This window comes from Miniopterus schreibersii, assembly GCF_964146895.1.
Source record: "Miniopterus schreibersii genome assembly, chromosome: 1".
Lineage (NCBI taxonomy): Eukaryota > Metazoa > Chordata > Mammalia > Chiroptera > Miniopteridae > Miniopterus > Miniopterus schreibersii.
Genome location: NC_138101.1, coordinates 51,283,815 through 51,311,276, shown reverse-complemented (window position 1 = coordinate 51,311,276; position 27,462 = coordinate 51,283,815). Strand labels below are relative to the sequence as shown.

General features: G+C 40.9%; 1 protein-coding gene across 4 annotated transcripts in view; it reads right to left on the bottom strand.

Annotated features, from left to right (window-relative positions):
* Positions 1-27,462, bottom strand: part of AFF1 (ALF transcription elongation factor 1) — a 182,639-nt gene that overhangs the window by 66,700 nt on the left and 88,477 nt on the right. For all 4 annotated transcript variants that reach the window (XR_014000042.1, XR_014000043.1, XR_014000044.1 and 1 more), the window contains 2 exons: positions 25,863-25,983; positions 24,542-25,465 (listed from right to left, as the gene is read on the bottom strand). Coding sequence is in view for 1 of the 4 variants with exons in the window: in XM_081154619.1 (XP_081010745.1) it covers positions 24,542-25,465; positions 25,863-25,983 (1,045 nt within the window). In the remaining 3 variants the exon portion in view is untranslated. The remainder of the gene's footprint in view (positions 1-24,541; positions 25,466-25,862; positions 25,984-27,462) is intronic.

Here is a 27,462-nt window from a genome sequence, read left to right as displayed (position 1 = left end):
CAGATCGGCAAAAAATACATTTTTTGGTGTGCCACAGAATTTTAGTAATTAGGTTATATGTGCCATGAAATGAAAAAGACTGAAAAACCACTGGTCTAAGTCTCTAAAATACTGTGCCTTTGATGAAAGATCATGAGACCCCATGAAGCCCACTGTGGGCCCAGCAACCAAAAATGATTTATTAAGACTGGCTAAAAAGAACTGCTTTAAAAAAAAAAAAGGCACCACAAAAAACAAGTCTAGATACTGGTTCCATTCCAGTGAAGATAAACTAATGAGTTCTTTCAAATGGTCCAACTATATGATCTATCTCCCCTTCCATAACCAATTCTTACTGAAACAATTTTTATTTTTGAGTGGGTGCATTAATTTGCAAAGCATGAGTACCCTTTCAACTAAAATATATCACTGCAAAGGTGCTAAACTGCAGACTGATGGTGTTCTGTCACCAGGCTTGCCACACCCCCATCTAGCCTCTACCTCCGTCTCTCTCCACCCACTTCCTCACACAGACACCTGTTCTCTCGAAAATCGTATTAACTGATGGTTCTGAGTCTAAAGCAACACTATTAAATTACTACGTCGACCATGACCAGATTTATAGATACATAAACCTGTATCACTGCTCCTTTTTTGAATGCACATCTCTACCACATTTAAGGGCAAACAATGTTCAGGAACCAGTCTAATTCTATATTTCATAAGGTGCCTGGACATTCTACCCCCCCCCCGCCCCCCCCCCCCCGAGCTGGGCATAAGCTAAGACTAGAGTCACAAGAAGAAAAACTTTCCATCAGTTTCTGGATGAGGTTGAAAGAAGCTGAAGTCACATGAATAAGATAAGCCATTTAATCCACCCTTTGTCTGAAAAGACATAAAGATTTTTATCCTGGGCTTATTCCAGCGGTAATCTCAACAGTCCCCTCTGGGCTAGGTGTTTGTTGTCTGTCTCCTGGCATCGGTAATTTTTAAAAATAAAAAAACAGAACCCAGGAAAGAAAAAAAAGTAAAGAAAGTTACCGAAGCAATAAGCTAGAGGGATATATACTCTGAGGAAACGATCTGAGCTTCAAACTACCCTGGGGATTACTGATACTATAATAAACACAGAAGAGAGAAGGCAAATAAAGATGGCCTTGCCCTTTATGTCTTAATTCTGAACAAGTAAATTTCCCTTTCTTTTGGCTTTAATGTTGGATAACCACCAAGCAGGTTACTTGCCAGGGTCTATAAAAGGGCCAAAGGGCATTCTGGGAAAGTACAATTTATTTAATATTAAAATTTATGAATGGTTATAAAGTTTATTTAATCCTATCATCAAAGAGCACCTACATTTAAGAGGCTATTTTGCTTTTCTATAATCTATTGAGAACCAGATTCAGTTATTCTTTTTAGGAAGAGAAAAAGCTTACTAATTCCACCAAATCTCTTATAGACAATATTTTTTTCTTTTTCCTGCATTATCTTTGTATGTAAGTTTGGTCTGAAAGTACTGACAAATTACATCAGACTTTCAGCAAAACTGATCTGATTAAATACACTCTAGCCCTGGCTGGGTTGCTCAATGGTTGGAGCACCATCCAGTAAACCAAAAGGTTGCGGGTTCGATTTGCAGTTGGGGCTTGTACAGAAGGCAACTGATTGTCCATGTTTCTCTCTCTCTCTCTCTCTCTAAAATGTATCTTAGGGTGAGGATTAAGAGATAATAATAAAAGTAAATGTCCTCTAATACCTGCTGAATTTAAAGCTGTGAGCATCCAGAGTATATATGACGAAAATTCTTAAAGTTATAGGAGAGAACGCTGGGTTTATGCCCATTTTGAAGACATGAAGCCGTCAGTGGCTCTCCTTGCATCTCTCTCCATCTCAATATATTTCTCTCACTCTTTTGTGACCCTTCTTGTCCCCTCACACTGACACACGCATGCAACGAACAAGTTTTGAAAGTACTCAAAATGTTGCCTTTAATCCAGAGCCCTGGCCCAAGACTCCAACTTTTTGAGAGTTTTAAGGCACAGACAGTGTAACTCAACCACATTTGTCATAACTCCCAAATGTTCTCGCACGGACTGTAGTTCCTGCTTTCTCCCTTTCCTTCTAAACTCTTCTAGGATACAGAATCTAGGTGCCAGAGAAAATAAGAAAAATAAGCAATTATTCTAATAGTAACAAAAGCAATTCCCCTTGAAAATTGCCTTTAAAAGATGGGAGGTTCAAACTAGCAGGAGTAAATTGTATCTCAGTGGTACATAAATCCAGCTGTGGCCTGCCTCCTGGCTTCCATACACCTGGCACACCGCTGGGAAAATGCTCCTGGAGCCTAATTCACCTTCCTGACATTATCATAATCAGTGCCAGTTTGTGAAGGGGAGGGGCATGTGCCATTAAAAAAAGAGAGATTCTTCTTTCAACTTGAAGATCTTTAATAGGTAGACAGCCAAATCCTCGGTAAAAATAAGCAGTATTATGTATATTACCACAATAAGGCTAACTGAAAGTTTTAGACTGGCTCCTGAGCAGGTAAGTCTTATCTGTTTTACTCTCTTTTAGGTAAACTTTTAAGAGGAATCTCAATGTCAAAAAGTTATTTCCTTAATAAAATTCTCTTGAAAGGTGTTTGTAGAACAAAATAAACCAGTTTCTCCTGGACTTAACTAGAACACTGTCTTTTAAAATAAATTACTTGAGAGGGACTTAAGCCACTAGAAAACTCTAATGCTTCCCAAGTCTGGGGTTAACGGTTCTCCAAGGCATTTTATGACATACTTCCTAATTTAAAAAAAAAAAAAAAAAAGCCAAAAAGGTACAACTGAATTCAAATTAATCAAGTAAGAGTTTGCAATATAATAATGCTAGGGTTCTCCCTCTTTTCTCATTATTTCTGCCCAGTTTCTTAGCTCTCCCATGGCTGGATAGAAGACTCACTGCTGCTTAACCTTAGAGTAAGCACATTTTATCCTCTGAGGGGAAAATGGAAACACTGTCATCTTCTCCAACTAGACCTTCATCACATAAACTAACACCCGGCATACATGCAGGTATGTGACCACAAAGTATGCTGAATAAATGAGAACCGTAAAGCTACAAGCACATTAGAAGTTGTCTGCTGCACTTGCCCATACTGAAGCATGATCACTTTGGAATATTCCCAGACCAGGAGAAATCAATACTTGTTATATTTGGGTAGGAGCTGTACAATCTTTTACATTTGACTTAAATTCTATTTGTCTGCTGAAAAACAAAAACAAAGCAATAAAAGCTGGGGGGAGGGGAGAAGCGAGAAGGGTGGAGGAGGGTGGAGAGGGTGGGGCAGACGGGTGCAAGCCAGTGCACAAGCGTGTGCACACACATATTTAAGCTTTTAAACTGACGATATCTTCGATTTATACCTTTACTTTAAGAGGACAAAAGAAGCCATCAACATTTGCCGAGATGTCCAGAAGTTCCAGACCAGAGCTTGAAAGCTGGACAAAAAAAATCTGAGTGGTAAGGAACTGCTCATTTAAAAATGTTTTTAATTTCCTTAAAACACATTTTCCAAAACTATGCTGTGATTTTGCACAGGTACAAAACTATAACATTATAACCCATGGACACAGACAATAGTGTGCTGAAGGCCTGGGGGAGGGGAGTGCAGGGTGGAAGGGGGCAATGAAGGATAAGGGGGGGCATCTGCAATACTTTCAACAACAGAGATAAATTTTAAAAAAACAAAACTATAACAGTATATTTTCTCTATTCTTACTCCATTATTTCATTAGTAAGAGACAGAAACAGAGAAGAGAGGAAAAATCCATAATCCAAACCAACAACCATGCAAACCTCAAGAGGTATTCCAAGTCTCCAGGGGCAGCTGAGAGAAAAAACCTCACGCCACCTGCCTGCTGCCTCTCAAGGGTGTACCAAGGGAGGGGCCGTGGGAGGGGCCGAATACCTGTGGCTGGAAAGCGTATTTACCTTGTTCATAAGGTCACACGCACAGCAGCACTAAACTGCAGGTTACTTTGATCCTTCTTTGATGTTAGCCCCTAACTGGAGGCAAAAGAGGGAAAAAGGAGGGGAGAGGGAGAAATAAGGGACAGGGACCGGAGAGGGGAGAGGAAGAGGGCTGGGGAAAGACAGGGGAAGGAGGCTTTCCTGAGGCCCGCTCCTGCCTCCTCCTTCCCCGCCTGAACTTCAGGCTTGCGCTTCCTGGTCACTGTGGGGCACTTACCTTTGTGAGCATGTCTTACTGCCTTCCTACATGGCAAACAAGCTTTCCTGTTTTCATACATCCCTTTGGCAGCCCTAATGGCTGTCACTAGGCCACTGTCTTTTGTGCTGGCGGCTGCAATGGAGGCCCTGACAGGGAAGAACTTTTAATCTCTTCCCTAGTACTGAGCCATAAGCAGCAATGAGTGCTCCCAAGCATAACTCCCCTGGCTCTGCTCCTAAAATGCTCTCGCAAGTACACCGTTGCTTAGCAATATTTGCCTTCCCCCTGTACATTTGAAATTGGCAACATCTGTCCCTTTGGCAGTTTTGACTTGTGCAAAGCACCACGCTCATAGTTTAAAAACATACAGCTTTAAGAAATGGGCAGTCCTCAACTCTTCCCATCTCCCTGCAAAACCCCCAAATTGTTTAATCTTTGCTTATACAGGTCGATATAAAAACGTACTGGATTTAAGGCAGCTGATAGTACATAAGGAAAATCTTTCAGGCACCAGTGGGAGTTCCTATTAAACCCCACCTAATAAGTGGTGTGTCTGCACAATTACACCTGAGGATGTGTCAACTAAAAACCCCATTTAGTTTACAATCTTCTATATAACTAATTCTATCACTAGGTATTGTGTGTAAATACATATCAGTAAGACAAAGTATAAAGGCAACTTATTCATGGAGCAGGTAAGGGAATTCTCATGCTCACCTTATAGCCCGACCTCATAAATGCATGCACGCATGCTCCCACACACACACAGATTAATGGCAAAGGAACTTATGACAATCTAGAGGGGGGGAAAATCATTTAAGTAATTGCAACACTATGAATTTTAAAACAAATTATCTTAGTTTTCTAAATTTTTAAAATTTATCCCTCAATATAGTCATCTTAATATTTTATTGAGGTTACTCATTAACACTAAAGCAGTTCATAATACTGCAATTTTATGCATAAGAAAAAAACCTAACATTAAAAAAAAACTTTTTATGGGTATATATGTTCTCTATATAATTACTTTTTATCTAGCACATCAATGGGAAATAAAAATCAGAGTCATAAAATCATAATAGTCAACTAAGTATTGAAAAATACTCAGTGTGTTCAAATGTTTGTTGTTGTGGCCAAATCAACCTTGACATATTACAAATACATGTTTTCAAAGACATTCTATAGGAACTGAGTTCCAGCTACAAAGGGAAGGAAGGCTGACCTATTGCTTTCATCAAGTCTTTACGCAAAGCTTATAGAAGCAGAAAAGATTGGGTGATACTTATGGTCACTAAATATACATCCAAAAGGTCCTTGACTCTGTGGATTTATCAATAGCCCTGATAGTTTACAGCATGCATGGATTTGGAATCCTGCTATGCCACAAACGTGAATTCAATACCCTAGGATCCACTTCTCACTGTAGCTCATCACTCTCTACTTGCCCAGAAGCACACAGTAATTCTTGTGAAGTTTAAGCTTCTCATTGCAGTTTATGGAAGAAACTTGAGCACACTCTGCAAATTGGGGGATTCTCAAAAATCTCAGATGTTCCTCCAAGTCATCCCCAGTGGTTCTGACCTTTCAGGGTAGTACTTATGAGCTAGCTAGGTTCTGAGTCTGACACAACAGCTTCCAGACATGACTCTACCAGGGACCAACTATTAAGCTCACTGCATGGAAAGAGCTTAAGCCCAGTGCCTGGTACACAGTACATTCTCCATAAAATATAGACAGCGCTTTTATTATTATACTATCCTACCATGACACATAAGTCTGTCTTTCTTCCCCCCTTTCTTCCATTCTAAGCTTTTCCACTTCTCCACATCATCACCTAAACACAACTTTTTCTTAATGAATGTCTATGAAAACTTCCTCTGGAATGGGGAAGGGAATGCTGAAGGAATGAATGACAACAAATTTCATATCTTTTAATAACCGTATAGTACAAACCTTGCTCGCACCTCACCCTGACTTACCCAGCAACAGGAAAAGTCTCTCCAGCTCTGAGGAAGCCACCACCTACTGAACACTGGTGGATGCAATATGTTTCTAATGAATTCTGAATTAATTAATGTAGAGAAAACATAGTATGTAGAGGTGGAATCCTGGGCCCTGAGGACTAGGAGGGAGGGAGCCAGGGCAGGGGCTGTGGTGCTGTCCACCAGGCCAGTGCTGATCAACCTGGAGGGTTCTGCCCTGCAGGATACCCCCATATGAAGCCATATGTTGGACAAAGAGAAAGCAAAAAGGCTTCCCCTGAGAAAAGTTGCACAGCTAGGAGGGGAAAGCAAAGACTGGTCATGTCAACACTGCTCTTCTCCGTAAGCGTTCCTGAAGAGTCTACAGTAGTGATTTTCAATAGGTGTGCAGGAAGAATTTTAAAACATGCAATACCCGACTATTTAGTCAGGGGCACTGACCTCTTTTCCCTTAGATTGTCAAAGAAAAAAAATGACAACAGCAGCCAACACAATAGCTGTTGGGTGTGAATGAATCAAAATCATACCTATTCTTTTAGTTAGATCGGCAAAAAATATTTTTGGTGTGCTGCAGAATTTTAGTAATTAGTTTATGTGTAAAAGGTTGAAAATCAACAGGGCAATGATGGGCCACTGGAAAGCCAAACCCTGGGGGGGGGGGGTTACTTAATCAACTACTAGAGCAATATTGAGAATTTCTCCATTCTGAGGCTTCTGGTATAAGACCTGCTCTTAAGGATGAATGCCATGAGCTATTCCACAGTGACAATCAACAAATAATTAGGTCAGCAAGCAAGGAAATTAAAACACAGGTTGTAATACTCTTATCTAAATCAGCTATATCTTAGCATTACCATATAGTGATGCTCTACCCTCTTCTGATAGCCTGAAAAAAATCTATGGCCCCTGGTACTGTTTTCACCTCTGAAAATGTTCAGATAGAGTTCAACCCAAGTCTCCTTCAAATCCTGTATACCACATAACAACTTGCAGAACAATCTGCTGGCACAGTCAGAAATAAATTTCAAGAAGTATTATTATAAAAGCCTTCTAAAAGATATTCCTGACTCCAGAAAACTTTCCACAGCATGGTACTTGTAACAGTAGTAGCAGTAGCAGCTGTCAGTAGTAAAAACATTATTAAGAACCACCAGTTGGACTGAGGTAGGGGGGAAAGAAAATAATGGAGAAATTTAGTTCTGAACTGAGGAAAGTTCGTCAAACATGGAGAGGTCCTTCATTAGTGAAGGCAAGGAAGAGCTTTAAGTCACCTCTACACCTCAAGTTTATCTTTCTTCTATGACACTGCTCCATCTCCAACCGAACTTGAAATGTTTTCCTCCATGACTCAAAATATAGTCTAAAGCAGTTTTATCCAAACTTCAGTCATTTTCACACTACCTTGACAGTGATGCCTTACTGTAATACTACCTGTACTAGTTTATTTATATCATCTTATGATCAACTCACGTTTTCACTTAGCCTCATTCTAGGCCACAAAATATATGAAATCATGGGTTTCATGTTTTAGTATATATTTTTCCTAACATACATTAAGTCACTTAAAATAAAGATTGGTGCCCTACACTCTTGGAAGTTCACATACTAATCAATACTCTTTGATCCAAAAGATGAATTGGGTATTTGACTCCCCTATCTCGTAAAATCATCCTGCTTCACTAGTTTATAAAAGTGTCACCATCTTCTGTATCCGATTTAGGAAGCCTTCACAAATCATATGAAAATATGCCTACTCATGCCTGTCTTTCTGGATTTGTGACCGAGACCACAAAATTAATGCTCTATGACCTGCGGTTCTGAACCATCGCTGTTTTTTCCATTTTGTGTCATGATGCCCAAAGACAACTAAAAGCTCGAACTAGCCCCATGCAGTCCTCACAACTGATACAATTCTAGAATCCTGAAAATACAGCAGGTACTCAATACTTTATTAGTGTCATAAAATATTTATTAAAGTCTGTTGTTTTAAAAAGCATCATGTTTTAAATCTTTAGTGAAATTAAACCTGACACAGAAATTCATGATTTTACCAACAACTGAGAAACACCATCAAACCAATCCAGAACTTCAGGACACTTCTTAGTGTCCTGGTGATGTCTAAACACAGTGGTAAAGTCAATACAGACAACTTGAAGACAGGTAACATACAATTTTCCTAGTGTGTGAATATGCTTTCACTATCATGCATGTCAAGGGAAGGAGGGGCATCCCACCATCTACTATATGCTAGGCAAATAGATCTCACTTCATTTTCACAACAGCCTGGTAGCTCAGGTAGAATTGTACCATTTAAAAGTGGAGGAAAATGAACCCAAGTATTCTGACTCCACAGCATTATCCACTAGGAACATTACCCCCCACTTATATTTCTTTAAGCCTTAACATTCAAATCTATTAAAACTACCTAAATTTCAGGTCCTAAGTCAAGGCAAAGAGTGAATCTACTACATTTACTCATACTTTTATTCTCTTTTATTGATTTTGTTGTTGTTGTTGAGTGGGGGGTGAGGGTGGGGGTGGGGGTGGGGGGGATCATCTATGTGAGAGAGAAACATTGATGGGTTGCCTCCCATACACACCCTGACTGGGGATCGAACCAGCAACCTTTTGGTTCATAGGACAACACTCCTTCCCTCCAACAACATCCAAAGTATTTTTAGCGGTCCATGGATTACATATTCTATTATATACTTATTATTCATCCCTAGTTGTAACTAAGTGTTAACACATCAAAATTCTCAGCATGACAAATGCTAAAGGAAAAAAATGACATCCAGCAAGAAAAATAGTTTGGAAATTCTCCAAAACAGTCACATTCATACCCTACTAATTAAGCACACTTGTAGAGGAACCTGTACCTTACACACACAAGCATGAGTTGTCTATATAACTACAGGATCAACATTGCTAAGATCAGGATTTTGGGGGGGAGGGGGGTGGCAGGGGTAGTTTCTGGATCCACCCCATGAGCTGGAACTGTCATATCCCCTCCTCTCTTCCACTTCCAGTTGCAACCAATAAAGGCTGTTCATACAGTAAAGAACAAAATGTACATATATGTAAGTCCTCACTTAACGTCGTTGATAGGTTCCTGGAAACTATGACTTTAAGTGAAATGACGCGTAACAAAACCAATTTTATCAGAGGCTCACTGATATAAACAAGAGTGGCATACTCTGGTCACAAAAACATTAGCAGACTTCTAAATAAAGACCCCAAACACTTCTCATATTAAATACTAAAATAAATGTGAACTATACGTACATTTAATAAAGGTCAATAAAAACAACTAAAATCATTATTTTCCAGCCCGCTTATTTCAGTTCAGGGTTGAGGGTGGCTGGAGCCTCAACTGGCAGCTCAGGGCACAAGGCAGGAACCCACCCTGCAGAGGTCACCCTTCCATCTCAGGGCCACCCACACCCACGCACGCCCACGCACACCGGGACAATGCAGACACACCAGTTCACCTAAAGCGCACATCTCTGGGGCGTGAGAGGAAATCGGAGTCCCTGGAGAAAACCCATGCCAACATGGGGAGTACGTGCAAGCCCCACACAGACAGTGTCCCTGATGCGGAATAATTTTTTTTTATCAATGTTACGACAAAACGACACCGAACGAAGTGACACTGTTCAAGGACCTGCTGTATTTGAGGACCTATATGTTGCTAAGATCAAAGGAAGGAAAGGAGCTCTTCTTTGCTGAATGGATGTTGAAAACCAACTTCCTATTATTCACTATAAAAACAAGAAAAGTGATTTAGAACAAAAGGTATTAAAAGATATGCTACTGGACTTGGTATAGGAAACAACATCAGAGGCCAGCTGCTAGAATTCCAACTCCTTTTTAGAAAAGAACCATAATATTTAGAGCTGAAAGAGCATGACTGACTATCCATCCCCTTCTTACACACACAGGAAAACTAAGCGGCACATTTCTACTTGGTGACAAGGAGGTAAAAAGCCATGTTCCACGGTTTTTGGTAGTGGCAAAAACCTGAAAACCAACAAGTTTAACAACTTAGCAGTAGGTTAAAACTGTGGGTTTTTTCTTTAATTAAAATATGAACAAGTGCCTGAATCACACACAATTTTAGGCTTATAGGAAAACATCTCCATATTTGGAAATAAGGGCGAAATATAAAGCAGCAAAGTAGGACCTACTTTACATTTCTTTTAAAAATTCGGAAATTAATCACTTTTTACTCTAACTAGATACCATTACACACACTTTGCTATACATCCTTCTGAAAGAAAACATCTTTGGCGTGTTTGGGTTCTCATCCCTTGGATGTGCCTAAAAGAAGGAATAATCACAAGGACATAGAAACTCACAGGAATTCACAAGGAGGAAACACCAACACCTACAGGGCACAAAGGCCCAGCGAGGACTGGGACAGCCAGGGTGTGTGCCCAGTCTGAGAGGTCAGGCAATTGCTGCTTTGCAGAAATGCAAGCCCTATGTTCACAGTGCTTTGTTTTTTTAAGAAAAAAAATTAAAATCAAAATTTCAACGTGAAACCTAGTACTTTTAGATGGTGGCAACTAAATCAATACACCATGCAAGACCCGGCCCCTCTGTGGGTGAGCGCCTCCAATGCTGGCTTCCATGCCTTCTCCTCTCCCAACTGGGGTGGGGAAATGAGACTGGGGAGCATGCTCACTTTGAAGAAAAGAGTCTCTTTTTACGGCTAAGTGCAGCCCCATGTACACATGGACATCTTCAGTCGCCTCAAAGAGATTCTAAAAAGGTCTTTGGCCAGGCCCTAGCTGGTTTGGCTCAGTGGTTAGAGCACTGGCCCACGGACTTAAGGGTCCTCGGTTCGATTCCAGCCAGGGACACGTACCTCGCTTGCAGGCTTGATCCCCAGCCTGGTCAGAGTGCATGTGGGAGGCAACCAATCAATGTGTGTCTCACATCGATGTTTCTCCCCCCTCCACTCTCTCTGAAAACCAATGGAAAAAATATCCTTGGGTGAGAATCGAAAGAAAAGGAAAGGAAAGAAAAGGAAAAGAAAAAGGCCTTTGGCCGGGCGGGTGGGAACATAAAGTACGAGGCAGCCTCTGCTGCACTGTGATGTCTCCTCTTTGCTGTGCCAGCTCCTGCCAAAGCCTGCTTCAGCGATTGGCAAACACTGCCTGACAGATCACTAAAAACATGAACCAAGTAAGCAAAACAGACCACAGTGTAGTTATTTTACATGACTTGCATGGAATAAATCTGTGAACTATAGGTGAGTCATAACATAATAAAGGGCTCAATTAGGTTCAGAACAACACACCAGTGTTTTCCCTCGTCTTAGCAACTAGTTCACTGGAATCTTGAAAGAATATAAGGGACATAAAGGACTCTGGTATCTCTGTTTTACCCTTTACTGGAAGATAATTAATCTTACTAAAAAATTAAACCCAGGCTGCCAGATGGGCATTTTCAGGGTCAATAATTCTTAAGCTACCAGGATACCAATTAATGATACCCAAGTGGTCTAGAAGAGTTAATGCCCCTACCCCAAATGGTTGGCTCATTCCTCCCAAGTGATTCATCCAATGGCAAATGTTTAAAATTGAGAATCCTTTGAGATTAACAGCAACTTTATTATATGTAACACTTATATTAATAAGCCCCAAAATATACTAAAGGAAATCTAGGGTCTTATTTAATACAGAGAAAAGCACCTATATTTTCTTAGTTATAAAACTACCTGATTAATCTCCACACTCAATACTGAGAAGTACAGTAATTATGAGGCTGAAACTCCACTAAGAACACCTAATGATCAGATTAGGCTGCTTATTTTCAAATCCACAAGCAACAATGCCTAAAATGACCTGGGAAGCACTTAGGCTGAAAATGGTATGTCAAACAATTCCTTCAAAAAATTATTGAACTTAATGCCAGCTTCCCATCCAAGTGTCCAAAGTAGGAAATTCAGTCCTGTATCGAATCAATTTCCCCCCCTGCTCTGACAAACACTGATAAGAAGTTATCTTTCAGACTCCAGATCAAAGTGAATTGTGAAAGAACAACTCGAGCTGAGCACAGCGCAGGGAGCGCAGGGAAAAGCCCCATTTTGCCCCAGTCCCCACCTGTGCTACAGGAAACAAGCATGTGACAAATGATCCCACCTTCAAAATGTTACCAGCTGAAGAAAAACATAGGGCATGATACCAAGGGGAAGTGCTGAGACTAGAGGTCTGGACATCAGGAAGACTGGGGAAAGTCGGCTTTAAAAGCTTGCATGGCTACAGCAGGGACTACAATACAAACATCAGCAGGAAGGCCACAGCCCAAGCCTGGAGAGACAGGCAAGAATCTCATCAAGAAGGCAAATGGACCTGGCCGGTGTGGCTCAGTCCTGCCTACACCAAAAGGTGGGAGATTCAATCCCTGATCCCCAGTTGGGGCGTGTGCGAGAGGCAACCAAAAAAAAAAAGGGGGGCAACTGGAGATAATCGGGATTTTTATCCTGTAGGTAATGTAAAGGTGCTAAAGGATCTTAAACTAGGATAACTTGATCAGGTTTTCACACAATAAAAATCACTCCTTTGTGAAACAGAGTGGTAGATCTGTCAGGCTGTGTGGAACAGAGTGGTAGATCTGTCAGGCTGTGAGGAACAGAGTGGTAGATCTGTCAGGCTGTGAGGAACAGAGTGGTAGATCTGTCAGGCTGCGTGGAACAGAGTGGTAGATCTGTCAGGCTGCGTGGAACAGAGTGGTAGATCTGTCAGGCTGTGTGGAACAGAGTGGTAGATCTGTCAGGCTGTGTGGAACAGAGTGGTAGATCTGTCAGGCTGTGTGGAACAGAGTGGTAGATCTGTTCCACAAAAGGGAGGAAGACAGGTTAGAAAGAAGTTGTAATTGTTCCAGAAAGTAATAAAAAACTGAACTAAAGAAGGGGCAGTGAGAAAGGGAAAGGAGCTTCCAACAGATACTTACCAAGTAATCTCCACAGGTCAGGGTTACCAAGTAGATAAAATAGGGGACAGAAAGGAACTGATGCTGATGACCAGGAGGGGAAGAATGCTGTGTGTGAAGAGGTACAGAGGAAGGCAGACATCATTAAATCTGCTGTAGGTAGGCTGAATTTGGGTTCCTGTGCAACATCTATAAGAAAAGTCCAGTAGGCAGCTGGATAAAAGATCTAGAGCTCAGAAAACTTGGGAGTTTTAGGCTAGAAAAATCAATTTGGTGGCCATCAGTATTTCCGTAGTTGAAGCCCCAAGTGCACATGAAAGCACCAGGTAAAGCTGCAGGAGAGAGGATGGTTGAAAGCGGAGCCCTGGGGAAAGAGGGGGAAGGCAGCCTCCAAAGGAGATTAAAGGATGTTCCAAGGGGTAGGAGAAACCCAGACAACAAAGGAGGGCAGTGTTTAGGGGAAGATGGGCAAGACCACCAGATGCCACAGAGGGTCAAAATAGGCTTCACTCAAAAGCATTCCTTGACTTAGTCCACTGGGGGCTCTGGGAGCAGCGCAACGGAGTGGTGGAGGCACAAGCCAGCCAGCACGGGTTCAGCACGTGCATGGGGGGAGGAGAGGAGAGGAAGCAGGCACAGAGTGTGTACCTCCGGTTTCCAGAGCTTTGGCTGTGAAGGGAAGAAGAAAGATGTGATCAGAGGAAGACAAAGGAGTGAGAAAGAGTTTGTTCTGCCCTTTCAGCTAGGAAACGCCTGACTCTTAAGTATGGACTGCTAGAAAACAGCCAAGTGATGGGAGAAAGGTTAAGGTAACCAAAAAAGGTGTGCCGGTGGAAGGGCAGGAGGAGCACCGCCTTCTCTGAGATCAAAGGGAAAGAGGTAATTGGTAGGTGTAGACAAGAATTTTTTTTGAGTCATCATAGGTGGAGAGAGCTGAAAAGTCACATACCTGGTGGCATATGACCACCACGACCAAAACTGAGTTTTAACCTTCCTCTCATTTGAGTCATCTGTACACCTAACATCTGCATGATTTATCAGGTGCCGACATGACGGGAAGGCCACGCAGAAAAACAGAGAGCTCCTGACACTTTCAAAAAAAGTGTTACACAGGAGGTGAACACACAATACAATATACAGATGATGTATTATAGAATTGTACACCTATAATCCTGTCCCAGGGATACGTTTATTGATTTTCAGAGAGATGGAGAGACATAAACATTGATTGGTTGTTTCCTGTATGGGCCCCATCAGGGACCAAACCCGAAACCTAGTAATGTGTCCAGACTGGGAATCAAACCTGGAAACTTTGGTGTATAGGATAATGCTCCAACCAACTGAGTCCCAGCCAGGGTAAACCTATATAATTTTATTATTCAATGTCACCCCCCAATAAATTAAATAAATAAAAGTGTTACACAAATGATCATTACTCCACAGAAACCATTTTTTGTGGTAGAAAGGGCATGAAAACTAGCAGCCAAGGGTCCTGGTTTTGTGCACCGTCTCTGCCACTAACAAGCTTAAATCATTAAACTTCTTAGAGACTCAGTTCCATGGCATATAAAATGGTGATTTGTGCCAACTACCCCGCCTAATGCACAAGGTTGCTGTGACAATAGAGAGAGAAACAAATAAGCAAGTGCTTTGGAAATTAAATGGGGGCGGGGGGGAGCAGTAAAATATTTCCCAGTGCGCACATCTTTATAAACTGACACATCTATACCAGGGATTGCCAAACTAGGAGGATGCTGCTCTTCAGGAGTGAGCCTGCAGCCCCTATGCCATCAGGCGGGGGTGGGAAGTGAAAACTGCTGAGGGTACTGGTGCCCTCATCTTGGTAAACCAGTTTTTAAAGGCTTGATAACCCCTAAGCAAATGCTTTCTTTCCCTAGGCTTTTCATTTGCTTATTTTTAACGCTTAAAAATCAAATTTTTAGGGCTTTATTCACCTAGAACATCTAAACTGGGAATTCCTGGTCCCTTGGATCTGACCCCACCTGCATTTCTCAAGTATACTCCAATGAACAAGTTAATATATTCAGAGTCTGTAAAATCCCACTCTTTTCCTTAAAGCCCAGTTCAAATTTTAACTCTAATCATGCCTACCACCACCTACTGAACACTGTCCTAGGCACTTCATATAGAATACCTCAGTCCAGTAGCCTCACTGTCCACATGAATAAGCTGACAACACAGCAAGGTTACAGAGTTGTAACACCAAGATGTCTGCCGTGAAGCCAAAGCAATTTCTCCTTTTCATTAATGACTCTAGTTCCTGGATAAATTGCCCAGTAAACAATTACAGAAATTCAGAAGCTAGCTCCATGCTCGCCATGGGGCTCACCTCCCCACTGCTCTGCTTTGTCTCCACCCATCTCCTTGAACCACAGGCCCAGCTATTCCTACTGGACTTCTCACGCTGTCTTGCCTCCGTGTCTCTTCTTTATCTAATTTTCTTGCCAATATCCAAGTACTTAAAAAGTGAACTCTAAAAATATGTGCTGTGTCCTCTTTTGAAAGGCAACATAATGCAGGTGTCATAGTTAAGGGTGTGACTAGAGCCAGAATACTTGGATCTGGATTCATCCAGCACGAGGCCTCAGTAAGCTTAGACAAATGAATCTCCCTGTACCTCTGTAAGACTCTCAGTAAAACAGCAATAATCGCCAAGTGTCTATCACATGGGAGGGTTGTGAGGATCAATGAGATAATACACATGAAGCATGTGGAACACTTCCCACCACAAAGAGAACAAGAGAACAGTGTGAGCTTTCTATGATTAATAGTTCCAGACTGATTATACTTTATTTTTTACACTGCGTAATAAATTCAGTGTGCAAGTGTCTTTCTCTCTCATTAGATCCTTTTATGACTAGTGGATATTCATATATTTGTTGACTGAAAAGGCAGAAATCCAGAATGTAAAAAATGTGAATTTTCCTATGACCAAACTGTTCCAGATCAATTGATAATAGGCAAAAGAATTTTTTCACCAGCTAACATGTTCTCAAGCATGAAAAATGTTGGAAGAAATTCTAATTACAGCATAAAATTCTATTAAAAATTTTTTTCTAAAATGTTATAGCAAATATTTGCTTTAGGGTAGAGTATTTTAAAATTGAGCTGTAAGGAAAAGGAGAATCCATAAAGCTTGAGCTTCTAAGAATGACAGCAAGAAATCTGAAAACCATAGAATGCTTTCCTTTCTAAATTCATGCAGTTCGATTCAAAGCTTTAAATTCTTGCCAATAAGAATTTTCAGAGTCCTATTATTTGTAATCAAAACAACAACCACAAAAAAACCCCTAAGGTGATTTATCTAAGGGACACAGCTAGAAATAGGACCTCTAATTACTTAAATATTGAGGCCCCTAGATTAAAACATTAAACCTCAAAACCCTTTAGCCAAAGAGATTAAGAAGATTAGAAAGGACTTGACAAATTACCACGGGGGGGGGGGGGGAATGTGGAAAGAAAATAGGCCAAGCTTAAACAGAGAATTAAATAAAGTTCAAGAGAAAACTAATGGTGTGTGTGGACGCTGAATCTCTGTAGGGAGAAAAAATTGCCAACCTGGTGATTTCAACAATTAAAGAAAGGAGCAACATCAATATAAAAATAGCTGCTTATAAAGTTCTTGGAAAATGTGAATGTGCAGCAAAGTTAACCTTGGAAAATAATGATTTTCAAATAGACCTTGGCAACTGGAGAGGAGAGACACAAGGTCAAAAAATAAACTTGTTATAATAACATGAACCAGAATCCTCTCTTAAAAGGAACTCTGCTTCAGTATCTCCTGAGTATTGGTCACCCCCTACCAAAATAGCCAAAACCAAAACCATGAACTCAAGTCATCCACAGGACTCCCGGTGGAATATCTGGTTTTCTGTCCCTGAAGATTATCAGTTGGCTCCAAATAAAAAACAATTAATCTAGAGAAGAGCTAAAATGACTCGGGTGGCTACGTGAGAGCCTGGGAGAGTGCACAGCCTGGAAAGATTCTAAAGAGCTGAATGTCTACATCTTGGCAAAGGCACAACATTAGAGACCCAGGGGGGATCCAATAACCCTCCACAAACATCTCAAGTGTGAAAACAACAAGGAGGAACAGGAATTTCTTATCCTGGTACCAAATGTACTTCTGGCATTTTGCGAAGGAATAGAAAGTAAAACGTACAAAAGAAAACTCTAATTAATACCACCCAAAAAAGATTTTCTAGCTTCAACTGTGGGCTTTTTTCTTGGGCTACTATAAGCAATTCTATTCTTTGCACTAACTCACTTCTAGCAGTTTTAGAGCTTTAAAAAAAATAAATATTTTTTTGCCTGTGTTATTTAAAATGTTTCCTTCAGAATTTAAAGTATTTCTTCAAACTCAAAAAGTTGCCAGGATTAACTCTGGTTGGGTGGCTCAGCTGGCTGGAGTGTTGTCCAGTACATCAAAAAGGCTGTGGATTCGATCTCTGGTCAGGGTGTGTACAGAAGGCAACCCATCGATGTTTCTCTCACATTGATGTCTGTCTGTCTGTCTCTGTCTCTCTCTCTCCCCCCCTCCTCTCTAAAAAAAAATCAATGAAAACATATCCTCAACTGAGGATTAAAAAAATTTTTGCCAAGATTAGGAAATTAAAGATGGCAGTTTCTACTCAGCTCTAGCTGGTGAAACTGAAAATGTGAATTTTTACTAGGATGCTCCAGTTTGTAAATATTGGCTCAAAGGGGGGTAGGGGCGCACTGTATGGGCAAAACAAAAGCACTTACAGGCCCAATCCAGCCCTCTGGCTGTTTGCAGCTTCTGCAATAAAATTTGTCACTTGCTACTACTTTTTAATCTCTATATATTTATATATTTTGGGGTCTAAAATTTAGCCAGTTTCTAAGCTGATACAGGCTACTTACTATTCATTATTTCTCACAGATTGGAAGTATTCTCCAGTCAACCAACATTAGGTAACTGTGTACACAAATAACCTTTTTGCTTTGCTTTCATTTCACTTTGTCATTTTCCTGACAAAACATTTAAGTCGCGTAGGTCTGTCCAAATTAACTAAGAACTAGCTCGTGGAATCTAATTTAAATTTGCTATTAAAGTTACTATAATAAAACATTTTTAGAAAACTGAGGAAAGCTAGATAAGGTTGTATCAGACTCTTACTTTCCCCATGAGCATGAAAATACTGGGGGCATAAGAAAAGAAAACATAAACTGTAGAGAAAGAAGAGTGTCGTCTTGGCCTCCCACTTCTTCCCTAAAGCTACTCTTATGTCCTACTTAGGACAAAATCCCCATCAATTCCGTGTAATCCTTTTGCCCAAGACCCACTTGGAAGACTGGGACCAGTAGGAAGGGGCCTTCATCTCACTCCTTTGTGGCCTGTTATCAGCTCTTCTGGAACAGTTTTCATTTCCAGGCTCTAGAACAAACCTCATAAGAAGCACAGATACAGATCCATGAGCCTACCTGTTATAGCCACCAAACCAATCTCCTAGGGAATTTTTTTTTACCAATTTGTATTTTTAACAGGCTTCCCTAGGTGATTATGATGTGCTGCCAAGTTCCAGAATGAATGCAAAACTTCCCTTTGATCTACAATACTGGGCTTATAACTCAAGAGGACTTGTAAAGGTATCTGTACATCACGTGGCATAAGCCACTGGCACATACTGTTCCCTCTGCTTGCAACACTGATGCTGCTTAACCCCTAACACACCTGCTATGCTATAGTATGAATGGTTATGTTCATGTTGAAATCCTAAACTGCAAAAGTAATAATAGTAAAAGGTGGGGCTTTGCAGAAATGATTAAGTCATGACGGTAGAGTCCTCATGAATGGGGTTAGTGCCTTGTAAAAGGAGTTCCAGAGCCATCCCTACCCCTTCACCCCTGTGAAGACACAATGAGAAGGTGCCAGCTGAAAACCAGAAAGAGGGTCCCTCAAGAGAACGTGACCATTCTGGTGCCCTGATCTTGGACTTCCAGCCTCCAGAACTGTGAGAAGTAAGTCTCCGTTGTTTATAAGCCACCTAGTCCGCGGTATTTTGTTATAGCAGTGCGGGGGGGCTAAGATAGCCCCTCACTTTTGTCACTTCTACTCAATGTTCAGGTCTTGCTCAAATAGTACTTCCTCAGAGAATTCTCTGAGCTCCTTCATTCTAAGTCACAGTCTCCTTTATCAATCCTAAAATAATGTATAAATTCCTTTATAGAACTTGTCAAAGTTCTCACACATTGATCTGAGTGGTTATTTGAATAATGTCAGTTTCTAACTAGATAGTTAAGGTCCAATAGGACCAGAACCACCTGGCTTTGCTCACCACTGTAACCCCTTCCCTAGCACTAGGCCTGGCAAACACTAGGTACTCAAGATATTTGAGTTAAAAGTTGATGAACTGACGATGTATATGGGAAGACAGGGGGCTTCTAATTGCATTTTCAGTGGTGCACCAGCAGGATACACACCACTGACAGACCGAAAGTTAGCTGCCTGCAGGGTTAGATCATTTCATAATAGGGCAGTTCCTCTTTCTAGGTTTAAGATGAGAGAGCTAAATGTGGAAGTAGGAAAGATTGTATGCGCATATAAATGAAAAGTGAATCACTGGCAGTTTATTGAAAACGGAAGGCTCCATTTAAGAGCTGCCACAAGTCAAAGTGGTCCAACAAGGAACTCACAGCTGCAGGTGACACGTAAGTCTTGGAAATCAGGTGGAGGCATTTGGTAACAGAAAAAGTTCCTAAATGACGTCCTGAAAGGCCACAAGGAAAAGAGCAATGAGTTGTGGAAATCAGAGACCATCAGGACTTAAAGCCAGATTTACCTGGAACAAAATAGAGTAGGACCATATAAGGAGACAGAAATAATGGCAATTTGATAGTAAATTCTGCTAGGTTCCAGTGAGCTATTTGGGATGTAAATTAAGATAATTGTACCATTTCCATTTATACTTCAAACCCTAAACAAGTAACACACACACAGAACTCTGCAATTTCCAAATTAATGGACAGATTCTCAAGTTTCCCAGATGAGCTCCAGTTTTTACTTCTTAAGATCTAGCAGGTCACTTCTTTCCACCTAAAGCCTTAAATACTACATGCAAACACATCCCGAATTTATTATTTCCAGTCTTAACATTTTCTCTGAGCTGGTCTACTACTTAAGACTGCCAACTGTCAAATCTTACCTGGATATATAACGGCATCTCAAACTTAATACACGGTCTATTCCAAACCTGCTCCACCCAAGTCAACTCCATCTCGAGTAGCTAGTATCATTCCACCATCTCTACCTTTCAAATAAAAAAAACTTACACGCCTCACTTGAAGCGTTACTGTCCCTCACCTCAGGCCCACTCCCATCTCCAATCAATCACAAAGTCCTATCAGTTAGTTACCTGCCAAATCTGTCTGGAATTTTTCCTCTTCTCACTGTGTCCACTGCTACCATCCTAACTCCTGGCCACCATCACCATCATCACTCACCCCTACCGTTCTCCGTTTCTGCTCACCCCTGCCCCTCCCAGTCATGCTCCACCAAGGAGCCAGAATGATATTTTTCAAAGACAAGATCACTTTCCTGCTAAAAATCCTCTGATGGTCTTCAGCCATAGTTAACAACAAGCAATAGTACAAAGGTCACAGAACTGGGAGTTCTGGCTCTGGCTCTGCTACTAAGTATAAATTTTAGCAAAATGAAGTGACCTCACCCTCTTGGGCCCTATTTGCAAAATGAAAGGGCTGTCTGTTTAACTTTAAAATTTTAATATTCTAAATCCAGTATATAATTTGATATACCTATCTCAGCTTATTCCATTTCTCCCTTTCAATAAATGGCTAATTTCATAAGTCCTGTATCTAAGGGCTCCCTCCCTTCCAGGGTCCATGCTCATGAACACTCACACAGGATGCCATGGTTCTCCTCTCATTTCCTTTGCTACCTTTAGGCAGAAAAGAAAAATACAAAGGGATCTCAACGTTTCACTTGGGCAGGTCCATCTACGATGTACAACTCTACAGCTGGGACTTATCCCCATGAGACCAGCAAGTATGGGCTGTGCCCTCAAATGGGTCATTTTAAGCTACTATACATCTTTCAGCTGACACAAAACTAAAACTAACACACCCACAGAAAACCGAACGCAGATTCTTGCAGGCCAGGCCTCTGTGTAGTCAGAATACTGACCTTTTGATCATTTTTTCCTCCAGGATTTTAGGAAAGATTAAGTTTTAAATGTAAGAACGACTTATCCCTGCCCTGGCTGGTGTGGCTCAACTGACTGTGCATCGTCCATGCACCGAAAGGTTGTCAGTTCGATTCCCAGTCAGGGCACATGCCCAGGTTGCAGCCTCGACCCCCAGTAGGGAGCATGCAGGAGGCAGCCAATTGATGTTTCACTCTCACATCAATGTTTCTCTCTCCCTCTCCCTTCCCCTCTCTCTAAAAATCAATTTAAAACTCTAAAAAAAAAAAAAAAGGATGGCTTATCCCAGAAAATAACATAATTTTTTAGGAAAACCAACTAAAATATACAAACCAAGTACTTCCCATGAAGTGAAAGGATGGAAACTGTGGAAGGAGTCACACTTGTGTAGCTTGAGTATAGAGGCACACCAAAGAGACAAGATGACTTTCCCATTTCAGTTCATTTTCTAAAATACAGTTTCAAGGAAGCAGTGGGGAAGAGAGAGCAGTGAAGTAAACCACAGAACCCTCACATTCAGAAGACAGAAAGAAAACCTCTTCTGATTTGCCTTAGGACAAATTAAACAAATAAAGAAAAACCAATCAGCTACCACAGCCCCTCCTCACCACTCTACCAACAGCCAACTTCCTCTTCTGCCTCTCCTCCGTCCTTCTGCTCCAATGCTACAAATAGCCCAGGATACTGCTAATATTCTGGTTCTATATTCAGAGTTCACCTGCTTTACATTTAACTCCTCGCTTTTTGTTCCCCATCTCTATCCTTTCCTTGGAGTTATCAGAATATTAAATTTAAGATTTTTAAATTCAATCTACAGTTTCTTAAAAGCATAAAAACATACCCATTTAACTGGGTGTGTGAAAAGAAAATTAATGCGAAGTATGTAAAATGTGAGATCTTAGTTTAGAAGCTAAATCAAATCCAAAACCTAGCCAGAGAGTACCAAGACCCCTGCAGCACAGATTCAGTTCCCTTTCATTCCAAGCTCTTTGCTCCTAATTCTCCTCACAAAGGACATCCTGAGCCCTGTTTCACCCCCCTCCCCAAACCAGCACTGCCCAGGGCCTCCAAGGGGGCTGGCACTGTAGCTGCACTGACATGAGAACCCTGAGCAGAAACCAGAGTGCCACAGAATTAAAACAAATGCTGATTGCAAACACAGGCCAAAAATGAAGTTTATATCTACTCAATTGTTGATAGAAGGTGTATTTGGGGCAAGAAAACCCCATTCTCCAATCACCAAACTTATGGAAGATTTTCATTTCAAATATCTACTCAGAAACCATGCAAGGGCCATCTAACATAGTCCCATGTTTGAAATTATATATGAAATAAGACCTTGGAAAAATCTCAACTCAGCTTATCTTTTTCTTTCACCAAGAAAGCAAAAAGTAAACTAGGATCCTCTTTCCTGAAAAGCTACTGGGAAGCCTATTGGTTGACTTTGCACATGTTCACTATCCTGAGGCTGGCACGTGAAACCTGCTCACCCACCCAGTAGCAGGTAGTTTGTACTCAACTGTCCTCCAATTGTTTCATGTGTGCAGGCTGTCATCTCTCCTGCACAGAGACCAATACTTCTTTGGCATCCTACCCTGCACTTAAGCATATGGCTGGGCATTTGGTGGACAATACAAATATTTACTATTTTGTCTTAAAATTGTTTTTAGGCAATTTTTAGTTGCTTAGTTTTGTTTTTTCAAAGAATGAATATTAAACTGCCCCCTTATCTTTGTTTGTTTTTTAACTAGGAAAATAGAACAGATTCTATTTGACAAATAAAGCAAAGCAAATCCCATCAAGTTCTTTACTGTCTTAATAATAAGGCAGGCTGACTGGCCCTGCTTTTGAAGAGGGAGGATCCCGATTTATTCTTCCCAGCCGTCATTCTGCTCCCTTCCCCTAAATCCCATCAAAGCACAAAATGTGCAATAAATGGCTCATTCTGATGAATCTCCGTAAACTGGAGTGAAAGGCAGGGTCCTGCCAACTTGGTCATTTCTGCCATTTGCTTTATTAGCCCCTTTCTCACTTTTCCTCAGCCACCAAACAAGACACATTCTGAAGACGTCTGGGGATATTCTAGCTCGAGAACAGACTGTAGACAGAATCCTAACCTCTTCTAAACCAAGGAACAGATTGTTCTCCTTAAAGATAAGGGTTATCTTTCCAGCTAAGGATCTTGGAATCTGCTTTTTTTTTTAACCTTGAGGAATTTTACCTTCTAGCAATATGTAAGACTGCTATCTAGGTGCACACACATTTTTGAGCAATGGATACGCACATTAGACTGTTTATACAACAGATGTAACAAAACCACAGACTTTCACAGATAAGCTTTAAAAATTCACTTCAAACACTTACTTTACACTACTGATCTGAATTTTGGAGTCACTGGCACTAATTTAGAATTTCAGTGATCAGATGTGTGATCTGACTCACCTCATTCAAACACAATGCTGCCACTTATCTAAGGGGCAGAAAAAGGAATTTTTTTCTTTGTTTAAGAAGATACAGTATTTTGGTAACTTGAAAAAGCCATAGTTGAAAAACATTCTGTATTATATTTGTAACTCACTCTCGAATGTCACCACACCCCCACTCTTCTTTCTTAGGTGGTAAATAAAATATATTAGAACAGAACTTCCATCTCAAAGTTTCTTACAATTTACATGGAACAAATCTTTAAAAATTAATACTTTGCCTTCAACATTTTGACCTTGTTTTGACTTTTTTTATGGTTTGGACCTCAAGTAAAACTAACTGGGGCTGAGGAACCAAAAAATTTATTTTCTTTACAATGTTAAAGAAGCCAGTGTTCCCTGAAACAAACAAAAACAAGACAGCTCAAATCATTCTTTGAAATTTCCTCATGATAGAAATGTCCTCTAACTTCTTAGGTTGTGGGTTATACAGGTGTACACCCTTCTCAAAACACAATGAACCGTACTCTTACGATCTCTATATTTATATATACCATATGTAAATTATGGCTTAATAAAAAGATTTCCCAAAAAAAATCTCTGTAAATCACATTTCAATATCTTCTATCAGTATTCCATCTGAGGCTTGAATTTTTTGTAGGTCAACAAGATCCTAAGGCCAAAACGGAAATACCTTACCCAAAAGCTACTGACACCCCTGCCCCCAGCTCTCCAGAACTTCCATCTATAAAACCTTTCTTCGCACTGGAAGTACCCCAGATATGAAATTCCACTCACCTCAACTGACTGAGAAGGCATTTTCAGCTTGGTGAGCTTAGCTTTGGCAGGCACTTTTAAGTCAGTTTTTTCAAAGGTCTGTTGCCGGTAATCCTCCGGCAGTGGTTTCAGTTCGGGAGACTCGCTAGGAGCCTGATCTTGACCGTCCATGGGCCGGACATAAGCCGTGGGCTTCTGCTGCATTGCAACGCTTTTAGAGGGGAGGGAAGGTGGGGGGAAAGACTGAGAAGGTGGCTGGGGAGGGGCTGCCCCAAGGCTGCAGACTGCCACTAAACTGTCCTGAGGGGTCTCTTTATCTCGGACCTTTAGGGCCAGGTCCTTGGGAGATTTGGCGGGGCAGTAGCCTTTACTGTTATTGCTACTGCTGTGAACCTTGTTGCTTCCTTGTGTCCTGGGAAGAGTCTGCTGGCTGGAATGTAGAGGTGACAAAGGGGGCACTGGGGACGGTAAAGAGGAGAGTAGGGGAGAAAGCTCCTTCTCTGGGGCTGAGCCTGTGACCGAAGCACAGTGGTCTCCATCGGTTCTGCGGTCACCGTTTTTGTGATGACTAGAGCTGTACCCCTCCTGACCAAGGCGATCCTGGGTCAGGTGCTGGCTGTCTGGGGCGCCATAGCTTTTCACATGGAGACCTGGGACTGGTTCCATTCTTGGCTGTGCCATCTTTGGATTGTGGCTAATGTTACCAACAGGAAGTGGTCCAGAGGCAGGAGCGCTAACAGGCTGGTGACGGACACTAGTGTTGAAGGAGTGGGGTGGAATGCTGCTCCCCTTCTCAGGAAACAAAGGATATCTCGGCTTTCCTGGCCTATTTTCAGAAGCATCCAAGTGATGAGTGTGGGACTTGGTACTAAGTAACTCCTTTACTTCTTCATAGTTTCCCAACATGTTCTGTATTCGACTGGATAGCTCATCACCTTTTACTGTCTGAGAAAGAGAAAAGGAAAACAGCAAAGTTAGATACTGAGGGGGAAAAAAATCTAAGAAAACCCAACATTTAATAAACCATGTTATATAACACCATTAAAAAGGAAACACCTCGATTTAATGTGTAACAGAATTTAACGTGCAATTTAAACTAAACTCCCTGTTGAGAAGCCTGTCATGGACAAATATTACTACATACAGAAGACTAACATTACAAAAGAAAACCACAAACTTGGGCAATTTTGATTAACAAGGTTCAGAGAATTTTCATATTTTGTTTTCAGTAACAATCTCTAGGATAAATTGTCTTATTTTACAGTTGTGGTCCTTGTTCAAACTCACTTTCAACACACTTAAATATTATGATAACTCAGACTTTCTAACATACAATAAATACCTTGTAGGGCTCTCCAAAAAGGGGAATCTTTTCAGAAAATGTCTCTTTCTCCTGGTGAGCTTCCTGGTTGCGTCTTTCCTTCTCTCTAATTCGAAGCAGGTTTCTGTCTTCATTGTACAAGCTGTTTCAGATGCCACAAAAGAACAAAAACAATAAAACATATCAGTATCCACATTTTGCTATGCATATGTCCATGTTTGAGGGAGGCAAGCATAGGTCAAGATGAAGCGATGACAGGGAAGACGATGTAAAGAAAGCATAAATCTCTCTACTCACTCCTGGACTAAAGCTCAGTCAACGGGGCTGTGACCCTCCAGCCTCAGTTCTGGCTCCAGAAACCTAAGCACTCACTCTGGGCGACTGCCTTCGTGGCTCAGGACAGACTCCAAACCGGAGTCTTTTATAGGCAGTGGTGGAACTGAGACAAGATTAATGATATTTTTACTTTCAGCTTGCAAAATATGGAGTAGAGGTGGAAGCTTTTCATCTGAAAGAGTCAGCAGGATGTGAACTTTAAAAAAGCTGTTTTCCTGGATCAGTATTATACATTTTGGAAGATTAAAATCAAAAGGCTCATTTCATAATTAAAAGATTACCAGGCACCCAAAACAGCATTTATTTTATTCTCAGCCTATTCTACTGGGAGTGTCCTGGCACGTAAACTCAAGAAGATCATTTCTATTTCTCATTTCAAATGCCAGAGATGGGAAAATGAAAATTTAGATGTAAGCTCTACCTACTGAGAAGTCTTATAATCTAATTGCCCTACTTAAACCACATAAAAATGGACCCTAAATCATGAGCCCTGGCACCAAAAAGGTTAAAATGTATTCACTAACAAGCAAAACACAGAGATGGAAATCAGAAAGTACGCAGTTTTAGCTAGCATCTAAACCAAAAGTGGGCTTGCCCCATATGTCAGAAACACAAGCTACTCCCTGCCAACCCAAACATGAGATATAATAATGAAAATAAGAACAACCTTGGCTCCACAGACTTGCTTTTAGGTATCTACTGAATCTTTCCCCATATTACTTGAATAAATAAGTAGGAAAATATTCAGTTTTCTCATTGAGACTATTAGTACCTTCAGAAATTCTAGCTGTGATGTTAGACACCCTCCCTGACCCCATATCCTAGCCTCTTGGCTCTCATGATTTTCTCTTATTTCTTCTGACAAGAGCCTACTTACTGGTCCCCCTGCCTCCCTGGCATCTTGTCCCTCTAATTTAGCCTTCTTGTGGAAAGAAATCCGATTGACGGACGTGGTTCTCATGTCACTATCCATATTTTAAAATAATTGTTTGATGGCTCTTTACTGCTGCAAAATAAACTATTATTTTTAATTTTTTATTTATTTATTAATTTTAGAGAGAAAGGGAGAGACATACACAGAAAGAGAAAAACACATTGATTTGTTGTTCCACTTATACATTCATTGGTTGATTCTTGTATGTGCCCTCACGGGAGATCAAACCCACATCCTTGCTGTACTGGGATGACGCTCTAACAAACAACTACCCAGCCAGGGCAGAATAAACTTTAAATCCTTACTTTGACATTAAAATGCCCCCCATACTCTGGTACAGATCCACACTAG